The sequence below is a fragment of the Periplaneta americana genome, chromosome 16 (assembly GCF_040183065.1).
Source record: "Periplaneta americana isolate PAMFEO1 chromosome 16, P.americana_PAMFEO1_priV1, whole genome shotgun sequence".
Lineage (NCBI taxonomy): Eukaryota > Metazoa > Arthropoda > Insecta > Blattodea > Blattidae > Periplaneta > Periplaneta americana.
In genome coordinates, this window is record NC_091132.1 from 178,002,912 (window position 1) to 178,024,164 (window position 21,253).

Consider the following 21,253-nt stretch of genomic DNA (forward strand, 5'->3'; position numbering starts at 1 on the left):
ACCTGACTAAAGTTGTTAACCTCAGAGCCTATAAGGCCGATCTATCTGGGGTATATATGATCTAGGGTTTCATGTACCATTCATTTCTTCGCCCATTCATAATCTGACCACCGTTGAAGTAACTTTCAGAATGTTATGTGAAAAGTGAAACAAATTGTTTACCATTAGAAGTTCCTTATTATTATATTTAACTCCAAATTGTGAATTTAATGGTAGAGAAATATTATATGAATCAAACAACTCTAGAGTCGACGGCAATTCGGAAGGCGTTGTCTGCTAGCGTTTGCGTCGAGAGAGACAGATAGAGAGAGCAAGGCAGCGTACAACATTGCCACATCGTACTTCACGAGTACGTGCAATACAAATAGTGTAGGATATAATTTAAGTTATCAAAAGCCGTTGATTACTGTAAGCATGACACCAAACAAACCCTCTTTCCTTCACTAACAATATTCTTTGCACGGTTCTCAATCCCACACCACATGCTTCTGTAGTCGTTTCTTGCATGTTGGCAATGTTGCTGCCAGCATCAAGATGGCCGGCAGCGTTCTGCTCGTTAACGTTTTTTTAAATAATTATACACCTTAAACACTATTTTCCGCTCCCGCTTGTACAATTCTTGCCTTTTTACAGTCTCTTCTTCCATTTATTTACTTTACATATACACAGTAAATGTTAGTTTTACTTATTCAATGTATTGAAACACTCACACGTGAACAAACGAACTCGGGAAGTGCTTGTTATAGACTGATACCCATTGGTTCTACTGTACAAGCTTGTGACGTCACATACCAGAAATGCAACGGCGCATATACAGTAGAAGCTAACTGCTATCCGAAATGCCGTCTAGTCTATTAACATTGAGAAAAATACGCAAGGTCTTAATGTATCTAGTTCTCTTCGTTTAGTGAACCACTATCATAGACGTTACTTTACGAAGCCGTTGATGAATAAACCCTTAAAAATTATACCTACGCCCAATTATCATCAAATACTTCAAAGTCGTTAAATATGACTATTATTCTTTAATAGACCTGAATTCATTAGTTTGCTACTCATATTAACCTAAATACAATTAATATGGCAAATAGATAATCAATTAATTACCTTATATTGTACAAGGACCTAATATTCCTGTAAATATCCGAATTATGTCGTTCAGTACTACACTTATACACTATGAGTTGTCTTACTATTAGTCAGTGGCGGCCGGTGAGGCATTCTGGTTGTGGTGCCAAAAATGAAAAAAAGGTCTTACGCAAATTACCCTAGTGAAACTGATTATCGCAGCTCACGTTTGCATTATGTTAAATAAAACACATTGATTAAACCAGCTATTTTACCAGGTGTATAGTTAATAATGCATCTAGTAACAGTTACAATAACATTTCCGAAACTAATAACGAAATTTACAGATACAGATAATGCAAAATTTTCACAGTATTGTTAGTCAAATTCAAATCAATTTTTTAACTAATAAAATTACTGGCAAAAACACACGAGATAAACAGTGATATAAATAATAAACGAACACGTTTGCATTTAATTTAACAGGCCGATGAATCCAATGCAGCGGCCTGAATAACACATGTTCATGTCCTGCACAGATCTCATGTATCGTTAACAGAAGCATCAACACTATAGCAACAGTGTAGCGATATTTAGTTGCCGCAAAATAAAACAAATATTACACGACATTAACAAACAGTGTTACATAATATGAAAAAAAAAAATTATCTTTCTAGAAAGAACCATGACTATCTCTGCATTCAATATATTTAAACGGATAATACTTTACACATTAAAATCCAAGTTATGTGCATTAGTTTTGAATTGGCAACATTACATTAACATTTGGCGCGGAACTTTAACTTGTGTTTTCGTGCAAGTCTGCGGTTGATGATTTCCTGCCCAACGTCTCCAACAACCCTGCCATATAGCGAAATTACTGTGCTCTAGCGGGCGGAATATTAACTACTGAGTCAAACTGAATTCGGCTCAAAGTCTGCCATAAGTGTTATATGGAATGTATAAACTACAATCAGTGGCCCTTTGTACAGTGTTATATAGAGGTAAGGATTGCCACACAGAAGTGGCTCCAAAGTTCGGAAAAACGCTGCAAGAATGCGTCCCGATCTGTGCGCGCGCTCTTTCAGATGAAATACGAATAAAAGTGTAGAAATAAACTATTACAACTGCTTTTTAGGATATTATTTTTTGTTTATTTCATTGGCGGTGCCATGGCACACTGGCACTACCCCAAAAACCGCCCCTGCTATATTAAATGGATTCACTGCAGTACTTACTCCCATTAGTATTCTATTAATTATTGAGATACGGTTAATTAAATTGCCACATTTTTATTACAACATCTTTTCGTGTTTTCAATGTAATGTGCAGAAATGTGTGACGTCATATAGGCCTATTACGTCATCCATCTTCATTATCGGGAAAACAGCGCCCCTTTTTTCGATTCTACCGCCCTCTGTTATCCCCATTTCGTTTATTTCTTTTCTTATCCCCTGTAGCGTTTTGTTGCCGCTCTTATTCTCTTCTCTATATTAGAAAATTCGTTCTGTAAGTCAGATGTTATCCGTCCTCATTAAATGGCCGAACCGTCTTAATTCTAATTCTTCCTTTTCTGAAAGTATCTGACATACATTCACATTTTTCATTCCTATAATGATCTTCATTCTTCCCGTGTCTAAACTCCCCGTTTTCTGTTTGCATTGGTCCCAAAATTTCCCTTGAAATCGTTAGTTCCTTCATTACTGACTCTTTTATTTCTCTTAATTTCATGGAAGAAATACACTCAGTAACGTAGATATATTTCTGTTTTTTAATAGGTTATAGAGCGTGATTTGGTGTTCTTTTTTAAGTGACTTACCGGTATTAATTTAATTTTTCAGTGTGATGGACGTGATCAAGGTGGAACCTAATATCGACCCTCTGGAAAAAGGAAGAAGTAATACCACATTTATAGAAGACCAGAGATCTTTATCACAGGTAGTCTCTGTTGTAAGTAATTATTAATTGCTATTATTTTGTAAATGCGTTATTTTTTATATTAAATCGTGTGGAATAAAAGCAACCTAGAATGACCTTGGTCAAGGTCGACCAGCTGACTGGTGCCTCACGTCCGCATACGTCAAGAATGGTGAACTATAGTGCAACCAGTGCAGGAATATCTTATGACTATCATGATCTCCCCTGGCACGATAGTTGGCTCGCGGAAGTGGAATTCGATGCCTAATTTGTTACTCAAATTCATCGTAATGCTGGGTGATCTGCGATTTTATAAATGGCTAAAGTTTCATAAGCATATATTTTCTCCCTCGGCTATTGTGCCTGGCGAATTCAATTCTAAAGTCGAAATAATAGATAGTTTGTGTTGGCTTGCTGTTAGTTTCATTAGCAAGGAGATCTTACTGCTTAAAACATAGCACTGATTTATTTCTCAACTTGATCATAACTTTGAATAACTGAGTAAATAGCGTCGACTCGAACTTGTCTCGCTATAGTAATGTAAGGAGGATATCAGAGGTTGTAAATAATTTCGGCTCGAATCAATGTTAAAGAGAACAACTCTACTATATTCTGGGACCGATTACTCTCAGAAGAAACATCTAATACAATATCTCTTTTAAAACGTTTTTTTTTTATATTTTCTAGCATAGGGCTATTCCATATGAAATCGATCAATGAAAAACCTCCCTTTTTTTTATACTTTAATTTTTTCCCCATTTATACAAGGTACCGAGGAGAGTGCATTTAAAAAAATATACAATCGAAAGTGAAACGGTTTTCGTATTATTGAGCGACAAATTTAGCGTATATTATAAAAACAACCACCTTTCAGCACACAGAACTCTGGAACCATTTACTGCAGAACATTGAACGAGAGCTTATTTTGAAGCTGACATTTGGTAGGTTATGTTAAGAAGTAATCCTTATTTTTACTTTAAACAGAGACACAGATGATCTGATTTTACTTACTTTTAGGCTTTTTGCCAATTAGTAAAAATGTAAAAAAAATATTGAGAAAAAACCTTTGCATTATTAAGAGGGATTCGACATTATTTGCTTAGTGGTAGTGGCAGTGAGAATCCGGTGTGGCTTAATGGATAATGCGTCACCACGTAGAGCTGAAAACCCGGGTTCAAATCCCGGTGCCAGAGAGAATTTTTCTCAGTTCCACTCTTCCACCATCATATGATGACGCAGAATTTCTGCACTGAAATATCATATGTACTTCGGTACATCGTAATATATCAAACATATTCATGTCATCGGCATAGATAATAAGCTGATGTAACCCATTCAATTCCAAACCCTCTCCGTTATCCTGAACTTTACTAATGGCATATTCCTTAGCAAAGTTAAAAAATAAAGGTGATAAAATTAATACACAAATTTTAAAATGGATAATAAGTAATTGTAAACAATTTTAATAGTTACGTTTTAATTTTACAAAATTCTACGTACACCACTGTGGCAGACTTAAAACAATAGTCCGTGAGGGGTTAACATATATAGTCCTGGTCAGCTTACTTCATACCCTAAGGGTGAAACCTAACCATTTTTCCCCCATTACTACATATACTAGTGGATTGTGGTGATTTTCTAGTTTGCAGGTTGAATTTTCTTTCGCCAACTTCGTTTCGAATTTCGATACTGACAAATACTACAAATGGTAGTGATTTTGTAACTAGTATGTTGGCAGCTGAGACAAATATCGACAATATTTGTCGGTACTGGAGTTCCATGAAATTAAAATTGTACTCGATTTCTGAGTCTGTTACTGGAAGCTAGTGAAATTTGAACATACTAATAATTAATATCAGTATTAATATTAATACATAATAGTTATTTTATGTGTTGCATTGTGGTTATAATTCAAGGATATAATGAGGTAAGTTTTCGGAGTTAGTACTAATAATTTCATGTGGTCAATCAAAATACATTTTTAGGTTAGGTCTCGTGACTGAATTGTTAGTCAAACCAATGATTTTCGCATTTCCAGACAAAATACTTGACATGTTGATCCCTTTCTCGTACAGTTTGCTTCGAAAATGTTACAAATTATTGAATTATTTAGAATAACCTTCTAACATAAAGTACGGTAAATAAATAAGTCATTTAGTAAGAAGGGTCGTGTGATATTTGCTAACAGTTGGCAACGCTGACAGGACGGGAATATTTTCTGTTTAGGAACTGTTCTTATGTGACCCTCACTATATTACAATTATGACATACTGTGTTTTGCAGGAGGGAAATTCATTATATCTGCATTTAACTGAAATAAAGACGGAATGTATGGACCACAGTTATGATCTGAAATCAGAGATGACATTTGAGGAAACTCCTGTGCCAATCGATTTTCCCAATGTGAAAAGTGAAGCTGAGGTGAGTGTAGATTATGAAGTGTGTTGTGGATAGTTCTGTCTTTTTTATTTAATGACTGATGTGGCCACTAAGTTCAGGTTACCGTGGATATGAATATTGCTTTCTTGCTAACCATTTGTTCATCATCGTTCGTGAATTTCATCCAACCAATTTTTCTGGTGGACATTGAGATACTGAACTTTCACTAAATCATATCCATTTTGGAATTTTTTATTCCGGTGACAATATTTATCACGTGCACTACAAATGTTATTGACAGCCTAGTATAGACTGGGGTTCAATCTCAGTTACATCTCAATTAATCCATTGTGTGTCTGGTGTGTGAAATGCAGTTAATTATGTTTCTTGTAATTCTTTTATAATTCCTTTCATAGCATGATTGATGTTTTTTGATTAGATTGCCATTCTTATTTGCTGTTACTTATTTTTTATGCAGTTCATACTTAAAATAAATTATTTTAATTTACTTCTTTTGTAGTTTATGGATGGATAGTATAGAAGAATGTGTTTCAGATCTTCATCATGATTATTACACCACAGACAAGTAGGATTATCAAAAATGTGAAATCGGTGTAGGTACAATTGAGTGACAATGTGACCTGTTCTGGCTCTTGTTAAAAATGTTTGAACATGTCTGGGCAAGTTTTTGTATATTTCCAGGTCATTTGGTTTATTTTATACAGACTGTAACATTTTTCCTTTGTCAGAAGAGAGCCAGTTGTTGATTCTTAGGTTTGTAAAATGAGACTTTACTGAAGCAAAAGCATTGGATAGAGATATCACTTGAAGAGGTCTTGGTTGCAAATATGTTGCCTGTTTTGCAATATTATCGACTTTCTCATGTCCAGGTATGCCACAATGACTAGGTATCCATTGAAATGTTATTTCCTTTTGGAGTTCTTTTAGTTTACGTAGTTGTTTCTGAATTGGAATAATTCTATATCCATATAGGTTTGGTACATATTGAATTATATTTAATATAGCCTCCTTGAAGTTGGTAAGTACGCAAATAGATTTTTCAGAAATTTGAGTAACACACTGAAGAGCAGCATCTATCACTAGCAATTCAGTGTCAAGACTGGAGGAGGATGAACATGGTATGAAATAACTTTCTTGATATTTTGGAATATAATACCCTGCTCCTGATGTCCCATTATTAGGATTTAGAGATCCATCTTTATAAATTTGAAGGTGATCTTGCAGTATATATTGACTACACCCCACCTTTGGCTACTAACAACAGGCATCTATAATGAACACCGATCAAAATACCCCCCATTTCTCCTGAAAAACAACTGAATAGACTACAGTGGACTATAGTTTACTTCATGTTGTCAGCAAACAGCTGGATACATTAAAAAGACTGATATTAAAATAGAGTATTTCTCACAGAAAGCAATGATATTTGTCTTTGTATTGTATTGTATTGTATTGTATTGTATTTATTAACATTCCATGGTATTCATACATTGCTTACAGCTAGAATATGGAACAAGTCAAAAAACTTAATACTATTATAAAGTCTTAATTTATAGTCACAGTCTAGATGAAATATATACAGACGAGATTTACAATGTAGTCTACTAGTACAACACAAAGTTTTAGTATCAATTTCATCAAGTGTTATTGAATGTCATGAATTCACCTACAGAATAGAAAGCGTGAGAAATTAGGTACTTCTTTAATTTGGCTCTAAATAATTTTATGTTTTGGATTTCATTTTTTATATCGATAGGGAGGCTGTTAAAAATTTTTACTGCCATATAACGCACTCATTTTTGATAGCATGAAAGACTTGCCGATGGAGTATGAAAGTCATTTTTTTGACGTGTATTTATGTTATGAATTGTTGAATTAGTTACAAAGTTTTCACGATTACATACGAGGAAGATTATTAATGAAAAGATATACTGACAAGCCATGGGCATAATTTGTAGTTTTTTGAAAATAGTCCTACACGAATCCCTAGATTTGGCACCTACTATTATTCTAATTACTCTTTTTTGTAATAGATATATATTGTTACTATCTGGAATTTTCCCAGAATATTATTCCAAAACTCATTACCGAGTGGAAGTATGCAAAGTATATTGTTTTTAAAGGTATTGATATTTACTATCTTTTGCATAGATCTAATAGGAAAACATGCTGAATTTATTTCTCAGTGACTGTGAATTTTTACTTGGTCTTAAAGGATTTAGAATCAAGTCTACAACATACTCTTATAAACTGCCATGCATTGGTTCTTCAACTATTACTGTGCTATACGTTCATTTCACATGATCTTTTGCAGGAGGAGGTATGTGATTTGGGTAAGGTGGAGAAGGAGGTCAAACTGGAAGCAACGGCAGAGGAGGATGAAGTCTTAACTGAGAGGTGAGTGAAGTGTGTGAGGCTATATTTAGTTGTTGGTTTGAATGATTTATTTAAATAATGACTCGGAATAGAAATTTTTAATTAGTTTCAAGTTGATTGTTATTCAATTCACTGCCGCAGTATTATTTGGCATGTTTACTTGTGTATGTGTCTTGTATTTTTCTGCCTATGTATTTTTCTGTCTTTATGTTTACTATCCCTGCGTTTCTTTACTCGTTTATCCGTCTCTATGTGTGTTTTTTGTATCTTATCTCCATTCTTCCGCCTTTGCATCCATACATTCTTCTTCCATCCAACCACGCATCTGTTCTTCTTCTGATTGTATTAATTCACGTATGAAAGCTATTTTTGAGGATATTAACTTATATGTAAACGGTTTGCTCCCATTTTCTCATCACGAGTCTCTCTTGCATTATATGACCTTCATCTCACTTACACGGTAGATAGTAATAGCAGTAGATAATGCTTCGTAATATATATTTAACTTAAATTTTTACAATTCATGTTGGAAAATGTTCAGCTAAGTCTCGTGTTAATAACATATACCAAAATTTGATTAATTATTTATTCCGTCAATATTGCTTAAGCATAGAATTACATACTTACTTACTGGTTTTTAAGGAATCCGTAGGTTCATTGCCGCCCTCACATAAGCCCGCCATTGGTCCCTATCCTGAGCAAGATTAATCCAGTCTCTACCATCATAAACTACCTCCCTCAAATCCATTTTAATATTATCTTCCCATGTACGTCTCGGCCTCCCCAAAGGTCTTTTTCCCTCCGGCCTCCCAACTAACACTCTATATGCATTTCTGGATTCGCCCGTACGTGCTACATGTCCTGCCCATCTCAAACGTCTGGATTTTATGTTCCTAATTATGTCAGGTGAAGTATACAATGCGTGCAGCTCTGCGTTGTGTAACTTTCTCCATTCTCCTGTAACTTCATCCCTCTTAGCCCCAAATATTTTCCTAAGCACCTTATTCTCAAACACTCTTTACCTGTGTTCCTCTCTCAAAGTGAGAGTCCAAGTTTCACAACCATACAGAACAATCGATAATATAACTGTTTTATAAATTCTAACTTTCAGATTTTTTGACAGAAGACTAGATGACAAAAGCTTCTCAACTGAATAATAACAGGCATTTCCAATATTTATTCTGCGTTTAATTTCCTCGTGAGTGTCATTTATATTTGTTACTGTTGCTCCAAGATATTTGAATTTTTCCACCTCTTCGAAGGATAAATCTCCAATTTTTATATTTCCATTTCGTACAATATTCTGTTCACGAGACATAATCATATACTTAGTCTTTTCGGGATTTACTTCCAACCCTATGGCTCTACTTGCTTCAACAAGAATTTCCGCATTTTCCCTAATTATAGAATTACATATGAAAGAAAAACATATGAAAAAAAATATTGATGTGTTACATCCTATTATATAAATAATTAAAGAAACGAATCTGCCCTCTATGAGGGTGATCATAAAGATCCAGAATAAAAGCACTACAGAATAATTCAGAAAGACAGGAATTGTTGAGTATAAAATTCAGAGAAATGCAAACCCAACACAATCATCAACGGCCAAAATATAAATGGTAATGTTAGATTTGAATTGAATCCTTAAGAATATCCAACAAAATATTTTGAATTTCAAAAAATCGCAGTCCAAGTGCTTTTTAAAATATCACCTGTGAATTTAGGGCGTGTGCCACGTGCACCAAACAAAAGACCAGAAACACTCCACTGACTAGTGGGAATTTTATATTTGTCACTTAGGTAAGGGATGCAGGACTCATAAATGGATTTCTTCTCCTCATCAACGTCTTGTGCCTGCAGGGCATTCCTCTCGAACCGGATTGTAGGATCAAGGACTAATCCCTTAGTTTGAGTCCTGTGGATGGCTACAATATCTGCTCTTCTGTTCGAATCTAAGGATGAAACGCAGTGGATCTCCTCGTGTACTTCCCATCCACGACGCTTGATGACATCAGCAATACCGGTCCTGTCCTTATGGTGTCGATTGTTGCGTAGCAGCTCCGTTTTTCGACAGAACCCCAACACGTGACCAAGAGTTTCCGTCTCGATGCAGCCAGGATGGCGACAACGGGTTGTGTTGAAACTTCTCCCGGGCACAGATCTAACCGCAGATAGATTGCTGGACATTTTAATTGCATTAATATATTCTGAAATTGATAAATTTGCTCTTGGTGACGTCCAGGAATTTGCCTTGGGGCACTCTGAATACAAGATAACACCTTTGCCCTTATGAGGTAATTTACACCACGATTCAAAACTTCTGTTTCGCAACAGCTCCCTCGATTGTCGACCTTTAGTGTTGGGAGCAATAGAAGATTTATTGATGTTTAGTGTACGTAGACTCAGTTGCTGTTAAAGGTGCAGGTTCCTTACAAAGTTAGGATGCATATCATTAATACGGTGAAGACGATTGCAGATGTTGTAATGTTGAATGCTGGCCTCCCACTCTGCACAAAGAATTCCCAAACCTCAGACTTTTTTACTTGCGTATAACATTGAATTTGGTGTATCATCAGGCAGCATCATAATTTCCTTCACACCATTTCTAATAATTTTGTCAAGATCTCGTAAGAATGTATCTGATAACTGAGGTAATGGAACACATTTTAGAGGGTAAATGAAACCTGGCCATATGTATTCGTTTATGATTTTTAATTTTTGGTGTGATTTTAATAATAATAATACTAATAATAATAATAATAATAATAATAATAATAATAATAATAATAATAATCTTGATACTAACGTTTTCGCCCCTAATGGGGCATCTTCAGATACAAGATATGAGTATCATCTAAAATCAATTACACTACAAGTTTTATTTTTGAAAATGCCATTACTAGAGTAAAATATGACATAGTGACAATATTATCCATACCAACATTAAATGTCCTGTCAAAATATTAAAAACAAATTTAGTTTAAAACAATGTGAATTTGCTTAGCTATAAAAAGTAGAACCCCTTGTATGGTATCTCAAATATATTGTGATGTTGCCAATAAGGTCAATAAAAATACTTAAATATACAAAATTAAAACCTAATATTATTAAATGTGGAGTCATAAAAGCGTGTAGTCGACCTGGTTGGCGAGTTGGTATAGTGCTGGCCTTCTATGCCCAAGGTTGCTGGTTCGATCCCGGGCCAGGTCGATGGCATTTAAGTGTGCTTAAATGCGACAGGCTCATGTCAGTAGATTTACTGCCATGTAAAAGAACTCCTGCGGGACAAAATTCCAGCATATCCAGCGACGCTGATATAACATCTGCACTTGCGAGCGTCGTTAAATAAAACATAACATTTTAAAAGCGTGTATATCTAATTTCGTAGAGCGATTGGAATTCTCGTAAAATGTTCAATGCTCTCGTATCTGAAAACAAACATATATCTATGATAGGTGAAAATAGAGATTATTTTGAAATGCCATGTGAAGGTATGAAATTACTTACAACATCATGCCAGTCTAATCATCATACACGGGTTTTTGAACAGAAGGGATGTGTTTTTTGTCCTTAATCAGTCTAATGGATTAAACTGCAATCCGATGACAAGTTGTTTGTATTCATTTTAATCTGCAACACACTTTTTTATATTATGAAATGAAAGATTTCAAAAGGGGGTCAAAAGAATATTTAAAGATTTACTTACATACAGAGCAATAGAACCGTTTGTAGTTGTAGGCATTCAATGTTGGTATGGATAATATTGTCTCTATGTCATACATATTTCATTCTACTCATGGCATTTTCAAATGTAAAACTTGTATTGTAATTGATTTTAGATTATACTTATATCTTGTATCTGAAGATGCCCCATTAGGGGCAAAAACGTTATCATCAAGATTAAATAGGTTGTAACACATCTATATTTTCTTTCATATGTAATTCTATGCTTAAGCCATATTGACGGAATAAATAATTAATCATATTTTGATATATGTTATTGAATAATTTTGTATACTTAGAAATATTTTTCGGCATTATTTAGTGATTATTAAGTGCGAATTTCACCAAAACTGTGTTACAACACACGTCATCCTCTCACATTTCACCTTGTCAAATTAACAGATATTTTGTTATGACGCTTATTAGGATTGGTAATATCTGGGATAGAGGGCCATGGTCTATTTTGCACACTGTAGGTAGTCATAGGAAAATTAAAAAATGTGTATAAGTAATTATTAAATCTGTATTTTAAAATATATACCAAAACATGGAAAAGGTATTCAATTTTCTGTCTCGCTTTCCAGTCTTTTTAAATTTTCTTCAGGATTTCATGACCTGAAGTTTTACCCGGGCGAAAACACAGAGTAAACTTATTGTCGTCAAGTTGATTAGAGAAGTAATTTCGTTTTTTAATAGATTCTGGTTTTTATTTTACTACAGGAAAGTCATAACTTTCTACTTGTTTGCTATCAACTACATAATTCATTGCAAGTTTCACCGCCAATTTAATAAACTTAATTTAGCTAAGTGGCCAAAGTCCATTGCTTAAACGTAAGTATTACTTAGCACACTAAACTGACTTAAAGTGTCGTGAAATACAAATTTAGCTCATTCTTTCTTAAACCGAGATTAAATAGAAACTTGAATTTAAGTATGGTTATTGAAATCGACCCTTGAGTATAATATATTTACAGTAGCGTGCAAATTAATCCGAAAACGACATATTTTTACATTTTCTGTCATTTTTGGCCTCACAGCTGCTTATACTGCTTTAATTGACATCTGTAGTGCGTGTAATTCCATTGTTGAAGGTCTGTCGTTATTACTTTTTATAATATGTGACATTTTGCCTGTCGTTTTGTACTTACAAGCATTTCAGTCGTGTTGAAGACTTAATACTGCAATACTGTGTACATTTTGTCTTCTTCACAAATGGATACATCTCCACGAAAACGGTCTAAAATTATAACATTAGCAGAGCATTCTTCTATGACACAGAGGCAAATTGCTGCAGAATGTCACATCGGTTTGGCTACTGTTAATTAGATCATAAAACGATACAGGGAGACTGGATCTATCACACCCCAGAAAAAAGGAAACTGTGACCGGAAAAGGAAGACTTCACCTGCAGATGATCGTTAGTTGTCAGGAAAAGTAAATGAAATCCTAGACTAACTGCTGTCGACTTAACCTGCGAGTTAATGGCTACGACTGGGGCGAATATTCACGTCACAACAGTGCAGCGTAGGCTTTTGGAAGCTGGACGAAGGGCTCGTAAGCCTATTAAGACGAAACTGCTAACCCCTGTTATGTGCAAGAAACGATTAATGTGGGCAAAATTACATCAACACTGGACAGTGAATGACTGGAAGAATGTACTTTTTTCCGATGAGTTTCATTTCGAGGTCCACGGCCATCGTGTTTCTTACGTACGGAAAGGATCCGAAAAAGTAACAGCAGCTCATCTCTAACAAGCACCCAAATACCCCCCTAAAGTAATGTTTTGGGGTTGTTTTACACATGAAGGGCCTGGAGCATTAATACCTATCAAGGGAATGATGAATTCTGACAAATATATTCACTTATTGGAAACCAGAATCGTACCCCAGCTGCAAAAATCATTACCGGATGGCAGAGGTGTGTTCCAACAAGACCTGGCACCATGCCATACGTCTCGAAAAACTACAGAATTCTTCAACAAGAAGAATATTCAGGTACTCCCCTGGCCAGGCAACTCACCCGACATCAACCCCATTGAGAACTTGTGGTCAATTTGCAAAAGAAGAATGCAAAAAACGGATTGTTCTACAAAGGAGAAGATGATTTCTGCCTTCATTGGTGTATGGTTTCGCGATGAAGAAATGAAGAATATTTGTGGGAAATTAGTGGAAACCATGCCAAATCGTCTCAGAGCTGTTATTAGGAACAAGGGAGGCCACATAGATTACTGAGGTATGTCTTAGATCCTTTTTTATCCCGTTTGAGTGTTTTTGCATAAGTAATTACGTTGTTGGGATTAATTTGCACGCTACTGTATGGTGCATGTAGGTTTCTTTTTGGTGGTTTATTGTACACGGCCCGGTATTATGAATAGCGTATAAACCTTATGTTCAGTTTAAACTGACGTTTTCGTTTTGATTCGTATTATAAACCTTAAGTACCAGTTAATCTTGAGTTAACTTGAGTTTAACTTGATCGTCAGTTTTCTGCCGTTTAAACTGCAGTTCAATGCTCAACAGTGCAAGGTGGCGGTTCCCGCAATACACACAGATATTGCAGATGTTTTCCAAGAACTTATGAGTGATTATATGTGAGTGAATAATATTACACGGCGGCCAAGAATTTTTCGAAATAGAGTGCACCACTTTGAAATATACATAACTGAACATAAGTTTTAAAGCAGATTCATGCTTTCGAAGCAGACAGTCCTAACCTTCAGAATTAGGCTTATAGTCCTAACCTTGCTTCGAAAAATTGAAAGTCGGATACAACATGTAACAGAAAAACGAGAAAGTGCAAAAATATGTGTTTTAGAGTTTGAATTTAAAGATTATTTGGAAAGATAAATGATTTCTTTTTTATTTTTGATAACATTCTGTTGAATCTCTCATCAGTTACTAGTTACTCTGCACTATTTTTCCTCTGGTAGTAGGCATACTGAAAATGATGGAAGATTTCGGAGGTGTCCGTAAATCTACTATAAACCTATTGCGCATTGTACTGTGTATGGCAGACTGTCTCCTGGCAAAATTTACTATGGGGCCTGATTTATATACACACTAATAATATTACCTAATTTTACTAGACTCGTAAAAAGAATTTTATTGTTTGAATGAATTCTGTTTCATAATAGTATATTATGCAACGAGCCTATAATGAAGGTAATTAAGAATCGAGTATGGATATTTATGAAACGAGCGCAAGTGAGTTTCATAATTTTCATACGAGCTTCTTAATTACCATTATAGGCGAGTTTCATACGACTTTTTATCCTCGACCATATTTCTTACTTGAAATTACCGGTATTCAGATGTATACATTTTATTTGTATCTGACAAGATCGGAAGTGACCTTGTTCTAGGTCGTGAATTGTGAGATGTGCGCAGACGCGAAAGTATTGATTTTTTCCGAGGAACAATAATGTCATTGACCTTATGTAATCCGTTAAACTTGGTATAACTTTGATTATTGAATTCGACATTGAAAAACGAGATGACAAATTGAATTTATTTGAATATTATTTACAATTAACGCTAATTATTATAGTAACAGAACATAACCTTCTGCGACAGTATTGGATTTCCAGCCTCCGTGACTTTTCGCTAATTCTCTTTCGATTGCATATCCGAGAATAATCGATACTTGCGGTTTTATAACGGTACAAAGCTGACTCGTTATTGGCTGAACACCTGTAAGCTGAGTTGTCATTGGCTGAAAACACCTGAACTTTAATGAGTAGGCGTACTTTAATGACATGCATTAAAGGGCTGCTACCAGGTGTATAATTAGTACATTTCGGCATGGTCGAGCATAAAATATTCTAGACAACACATAAAATACGCACACTATTATTATTATTATTTAAATACTCAGTTGATTCTGTATGGAGTTACGTCGCGAATGGTCATGCAAGGTTTAGTTTGGTTGCATTGTGTTTGGGAGTATAACGTTGGTAGCCAGCGTTAAGAAATTATTTGAGGTTAAGTCTGACAAGCATACTGAACTACGCGGTATTGGTCCTCTTTAGGTTTTTTTATGATACTCTCTGTGATATCGGAGAACAAAGATGTGTTTTAATGAAGATTCTCCACAAGCGTCGGCTATTTTAAATCAATAATATATTGCGATCGTCGTCTTTTTTTTCCTAGCAGTAATACTAATCGTATTCCACTACGGTTTAACTTAACTAAGCCTCTGTAATACGCGTTGCTTACGGGATTACACAAGCTGGCGCATAGCACGATCGAGAGTAGGTCTCTGTCAGTCATGACAATTTCTGCCGCTAGGTTCGCCTCTCTGCCCTATGAAATGATGAATGGTACCATTACAAAGCATCATGCATCGTGAAAATAGTTCGATTAATTGTGCATTACTGATTGAGTACGAATATTATAAATAATCCAAGCATATTACAGTGTTATTTGAGTTTGTTCTTCTAATTAATACCATAAAGTAATGAAATAATATAGCCTAGGCCTATATGTGATTTTATACTACCGGTATTGATGTTGATCTTGGTAAATTAATCCAATTTCACAGTGTTGTCTTTTGTATTGTGGTTCATAACAATTATAACAGTATGTGCGTGGAAATGTTTTTAAAATAATAAATTCTAGCTCATGATTTTAAGTGGTCGTTTCAATGGGAGGTTATATTGGAAAGATGATCACAAATGGATAATATACTGCAAGATACAAGAACTGAATATAAGTGAGTGTTACGTTGAAAGTGAAAATGAAAATTTCGTTTTACAAGAGCTGAGTAGGCGTACACGCACTAAAATACTACAGCGTTTACTATTACTATGCTCAATAGATTAATCAGTAGGCCTATAGAAATGTTTTCACCACTGCAAGAAAAAATCGCGCAATAATTATACTTCTCAGTTATTGTGACGTCCGTATTTTTTTTAAAAAGAGAGGGAAAAGTTAGGCCTTCTTGCAAATGCGTAATTATGAATTCAAGGAAATTAAAGATAGTTAATTAGTTGCAATATCTTATTTAATAACAATATTAATAATATTAGGTGAAAAGGGTAGGCTATAGTGCGTATATGAAAGATGTCAAGTTAATTTATTTCCGGAAATGTTTGGCGTATGAACTGAAGTACAGAGCAGACAGTCCCTCAGTTTATATGTAATATGTTTTAATATCAAGAATGACAGCCTTTTATTGTAATATAATTGAGGAGTAGAAGTTTGGAAATTACGTCTATTGTCCATAAAATATTGTACGAAGCATTTAATAAGCAATGATGAGTCCTTTAAATGTCCCAAATGTCAATGTCTTTTAAGTGTTCTGCTATGAATATATAGGGCAGAACAGCGCTCCGAGCGGCGGAATTGGCATTACGAGGGAACCACTTCAGACTCGTTTTTCAAGCTCAATGCCCAGCTTGTATAATCTCGTAAGCAACGGTAATACGGCACGTTGAGTTAAACTCATGGTTAGGTTTAACTTAGGTTTAACATAATCTTTAGATTAACTGTATTTATATAAGCGGGCCTACTTTATTGTTTGAACTAAGAGCACATTTTGTTCACAGCTTTGAAGTGCCAACTTCCTGCGACGTTATTGCAGGAGACGAGGGCGAGAAGAGATTTAAGTGCATCGTTTGTGGGAAGCGTTTTATTGACTGGACAGGGCTGACAAGCCATGCTCTTGTACATAAGCGCAATAGACCGTTTATTTGCGATGTTTGTGGAAAGGACTGTTTTCAGTTGAGTCAGCTTAAAAGACATGCACGCGTGCACACTGGCGAGAAGCCATTTAGTTGTGATAAATGTGGAAAGAAATTCTCACAGTATTGTAGTCTGAAGAGGCATGAACTGGTACACACAGGTCAGAAGCCATTCAGTTGTGACATATGTGGAAACAAATTCTCGGATTCGGGTAATTTGAAAAAACATGCACGCATACACACTGCCGAGAAGCCATTCAGGTGTGATATATGTGGATACAAATTTTCCGAATCGGGTAATTTAAAAAAACACGCACGAAAACATTTTGGCAAGTAATCATTGACTTGTGATATATGTGGAAACAAATTTTGAGATTTAGGTAATTTAAAAACGCATGCCTTTTTGCAGACGATTTAGCTCTGGTGGCATCCTCAGAAGTTGAATTACAACGTTCAATTTTTAATTTTAACAAAATTGGAATTAAATGTGATATGAAAATCAACAAAGAAAAAACTAAAATTATGGCTTTCTGCGGAAAATACCCTGTGCCTAGCAAAATATGTTTAGATTCAAAAATATTAGAAAGAGTAAATTATTTTATATATCTCATATACACATTATCTTTTTTCGATCAAGTAGACATTTTACAGAAACTTTCTAAATCCACCAAAACAGTGGGAATAATTAACAGCATTATGAAACCTTCCCTAGTACAAAGGCTTACTAGAATTCGCCTATACAAGATCTTGGCGAGACCTGTATTTTGTTATGGCTCTGAGGCATGGACATTGAGGAAGAAAGACGAAAGCAGAATAACGGCCAATGAAATTAAATTTATGAGATATACAGCGGGATATACGAAATGGGATCACAAATGCAATGAAGATGTAATGGAAGAATTACAACTAGAACCTGTAATTAATCAAGTAAAACATTATCAGAACAACTGGATAAATCATCTGCATCGCATGCATAGAGATAGAATCCCAAAGTCATGCTCCACTATCGTCCAAACAGGAAGAGATCTCTCAGTCGTCCAAAGAAGCCTGGATTGAAAATTCAACTGTGAGATCGTAATAGGCCATTTGGCCTAATACTTGAAGGAAAGCAGAAGAAGAAAAACTCATGTACGTTTACACTGGCGACATGGCATTCGGTTGTGATATATGTGGAAACAGATATTGTTTTGGGTATTCTGAAAAAGCATACACTTTTACACATATGATAGAAGTCTTGGTTTTAATATATGTGCAAAGGAATTTTTAGATCAAGTAGAAGATGAAAAGCCTTTCAGTTGCGATGTTGAACTATTTCGGGATTGAGTAAATTGAACCAAAAAATTATCTCTCATACATAAACTAACAGCCGTTCAGTAGTGATATTTTTACCAATTGAATTTTCGTAATCTAATAAGACAAAATACAATGTAGGAGTATATACAGCCGAGAAGCACTGTTATTGTGATATTGCAGATAACAATTTTCGAGTGCACACCTGTGCAGTAACGATTAGCTCGTCTCACCGCGAAACCAGGTGGCCCTGGTTCGATTCCCGGTCGGGCAGGTTACTTAGTTGAGGTTTTTACCGGGGTTTTCCCTCAACCCAATATGAGCAAATGCTGAGTAACTATCGATGCTGGACCCAGGACTCATTTCACCGGCATTATCATTTTCATCTCATTCAGACGCTAAATAATCTAAGATATTGATAAAGCGTCAAAAAATAACATACTAAAAAAACAATTTTCTATTTAGGTAACTCACATACGTGTGATAAATTATGTAAATACGTAATAATTTGGAAAAATACCTTCATTTGTGTAGATTCATATGCTGAGTTATTTTCAGCAAAATTTTAATTTGTACGCCTCATAATGCAGCTCTTTAATAAATTTATGGGACCACATTTTCGAATTATCTTTAAACAGGAATAGGTGAGCTTATTTATGTCAACTTTTGTTTTGACTGATTGAACAGACGTGTGTCCAAACAATTGGTTCCCTCTATGTGTCTCCCAAACTTTACTTTTAGATCACTGGGATTTTGTCTAAGTAGTGCAATTTCTGCCTTGATGGTAGAATTTCTGAAGACAACTTTTACATAAACTTGTTACTAAATCTACGTATTACTCTGAAAATATTTATTAAAGCTACGTACTTAGACTTCAACAAACAAAATTTGATAACACAATCTCAAGGGAAAAAATGGAGCTCTCTGCATCATAATCCACAGTTAATTCCCGATTTACAACTCAAATCGTGTGTAGCTGCATTTAGATTGGCAACAGACCATGACTGTTTGGCCAAACACCTGCATAGAATTGGAATATATCAGTCCCCTAACTGCCCATTGTGCAACTCAAACCAAGAAATGGATTCGGAACACCTCAAAATCTGTGCTTCAGTGGCTGGCCATGATAATATCTTTGAAAAATATTAGAGTGCAAGAGGTCAAAAGACTTTATTGTCAAACGCCTGGCATAAGAAAATAACAAAAGCAACAACATTTTTTCTGCTTGAACTGTCTAAAATGAGAAATTTTCGGGCAGAATGCAATTATCATAAAAATATCGTTTATCAAATTTTGAAAAAAAAAAAATCAAATAAAAGGTTAACATAGTTTTTAGTAGGCTGTCATTTCTGGGTGTTGTACATAAAAACTAGTGGGATTTTAAAATCAACAAGTTTTTTAAGGATATATTGTTGGCAGTGCTGCATTTAATAGCAGTAGTAGTTAGACAAGTATAACTTTTGGCATCATCCTTGACTTCACCTTTAATATTTGAGCCAACGCACTACTAATGAGAAAACATGTGGTTTTCATAGCTGCATAGTTTTGTAATCAGAGTTTTTTCGTGTATTTATTAAAAGCTCTATGTTCAACTGAAATTTTCAGTTGGTCCCAATGTTTGTCTGAAAGTCAGTATCTTGTATACATATTAGGGGGAACATTCTAGTTAGGTAAGAAATACATTTATTTCAGGTAAATCTTTATTAAATTGCATATATACTTTAAGGGGAGAGGATAGTAATTTTTGAAACTTTTTTCTTATTTGGTGTAAAATATTAATTTTTTGTATGTAGAGAGCTCATGGCTATAGCAACTCAACAAAATATAAATATTTTGAATAAATTATTTGGGAGGCAGATTTGAAAAAAAAAATGTACCCAATGCAGGATTTTACTAAACTCGATATATCTAAGCCATTTTTAAAGATAAATTCAAACACTATGTTACAATTTATTTGTAAAAGCACGCTCTACAAACTGTCTGTAACAGAAATTTGATATTAGTTCCTACATTTGTAAAATAAATAATTAAAATTTAATAACATTTTTTTTATTTTCTTTCTTGCAAACAGAGAGACTTATTTTTAAAATGAAATCAATTAGGGAAATTCCGTTACAGAGAAAAGTTTCCTAGTAGTCTAGAGAATGTGTGTTCTAAATTTCATTCATATATCTTTAATAGTTCAAAAATTATATCGATTTTTGTCTGGCTATGTAGCGAAAAAAGTAAAGTTCCAGAAACAGCAATCAAAGGGGGTGTGATTTAATAATCCAGAGCGCAGGAACTTGAAAAATGGCGTCTCAACATCCAATAAGGGCACAGATACCCACACAATGTTATACGATGTATTCCACACACATCACAGAGTATTTTAAAGAAAAATTTGGTTTTGAAAAAAAAAAAATGAAGTTCCGGAAACAGCAAACTAAAGGGCGGTGTCATTTAAAAATCCAGAGCGCAGGAAGTTTAAAAATGGCGTCTCAACAACTGATAAGGGACAAATACCCACAAAATATTATACGATGTATTCTACACATATCACAGAGTATTTTAAGGAAAAAAATTGTTTTTTGAAAATTTACTCATTTTTCACCAAAAAATACCATCCTCTTCCCTTAAGCAGCTTTCTAGAGTTTTTACTCTAACCAGATTGTTCCCATTCCATCATATTACAAATAAGATTTCACCTGAAAGTCTGTACCTAGATTTTTTTAAATTAGCACAAATATTCGTAACGATCCCTGCACGAAATTCTGTCTCCCAGTTCATGTATTTTCAGTGTTAAGGAAGGTGATG

The 21,253-nt window shown here is 34.8% G+C and overlaps 1 protein-coding gene across 1 annotated transcript in view; it reads left to right on the plus strand.

Annotated features, from left to right (window-relative positions):
- LOC138691446 (uncharacterized) overlaps positions 1–20,183 on the plus strand; it is a 45,916-nt gene extending 25,733 nt beyond the window's left edge. The window contains exons 5-8 of the mRNA XM_069813375.1: positions 2,910–3,018; positions 5,269–5,406; positions 7,700–7,782; positions 17,033–20,183. Coding sequence (XP_069669476.1) covers positions 2,910–3,018; positions 5,269–5,406; positions 7,700–7,782; positions 17,033–17,504 — 802 coding nt within the window. The 3' untranslated portion in view covers positions 17,505–20,183. The remainder of the gene's footprint in view (positions 1–2,909; positions 3,019–5,268; positions 5,407–7,699; positions 7,783–17,032) is intronic.
- The last annotated feature ends 1,070 nt before the right edge of the window (positions 20,184–21,253 follow it).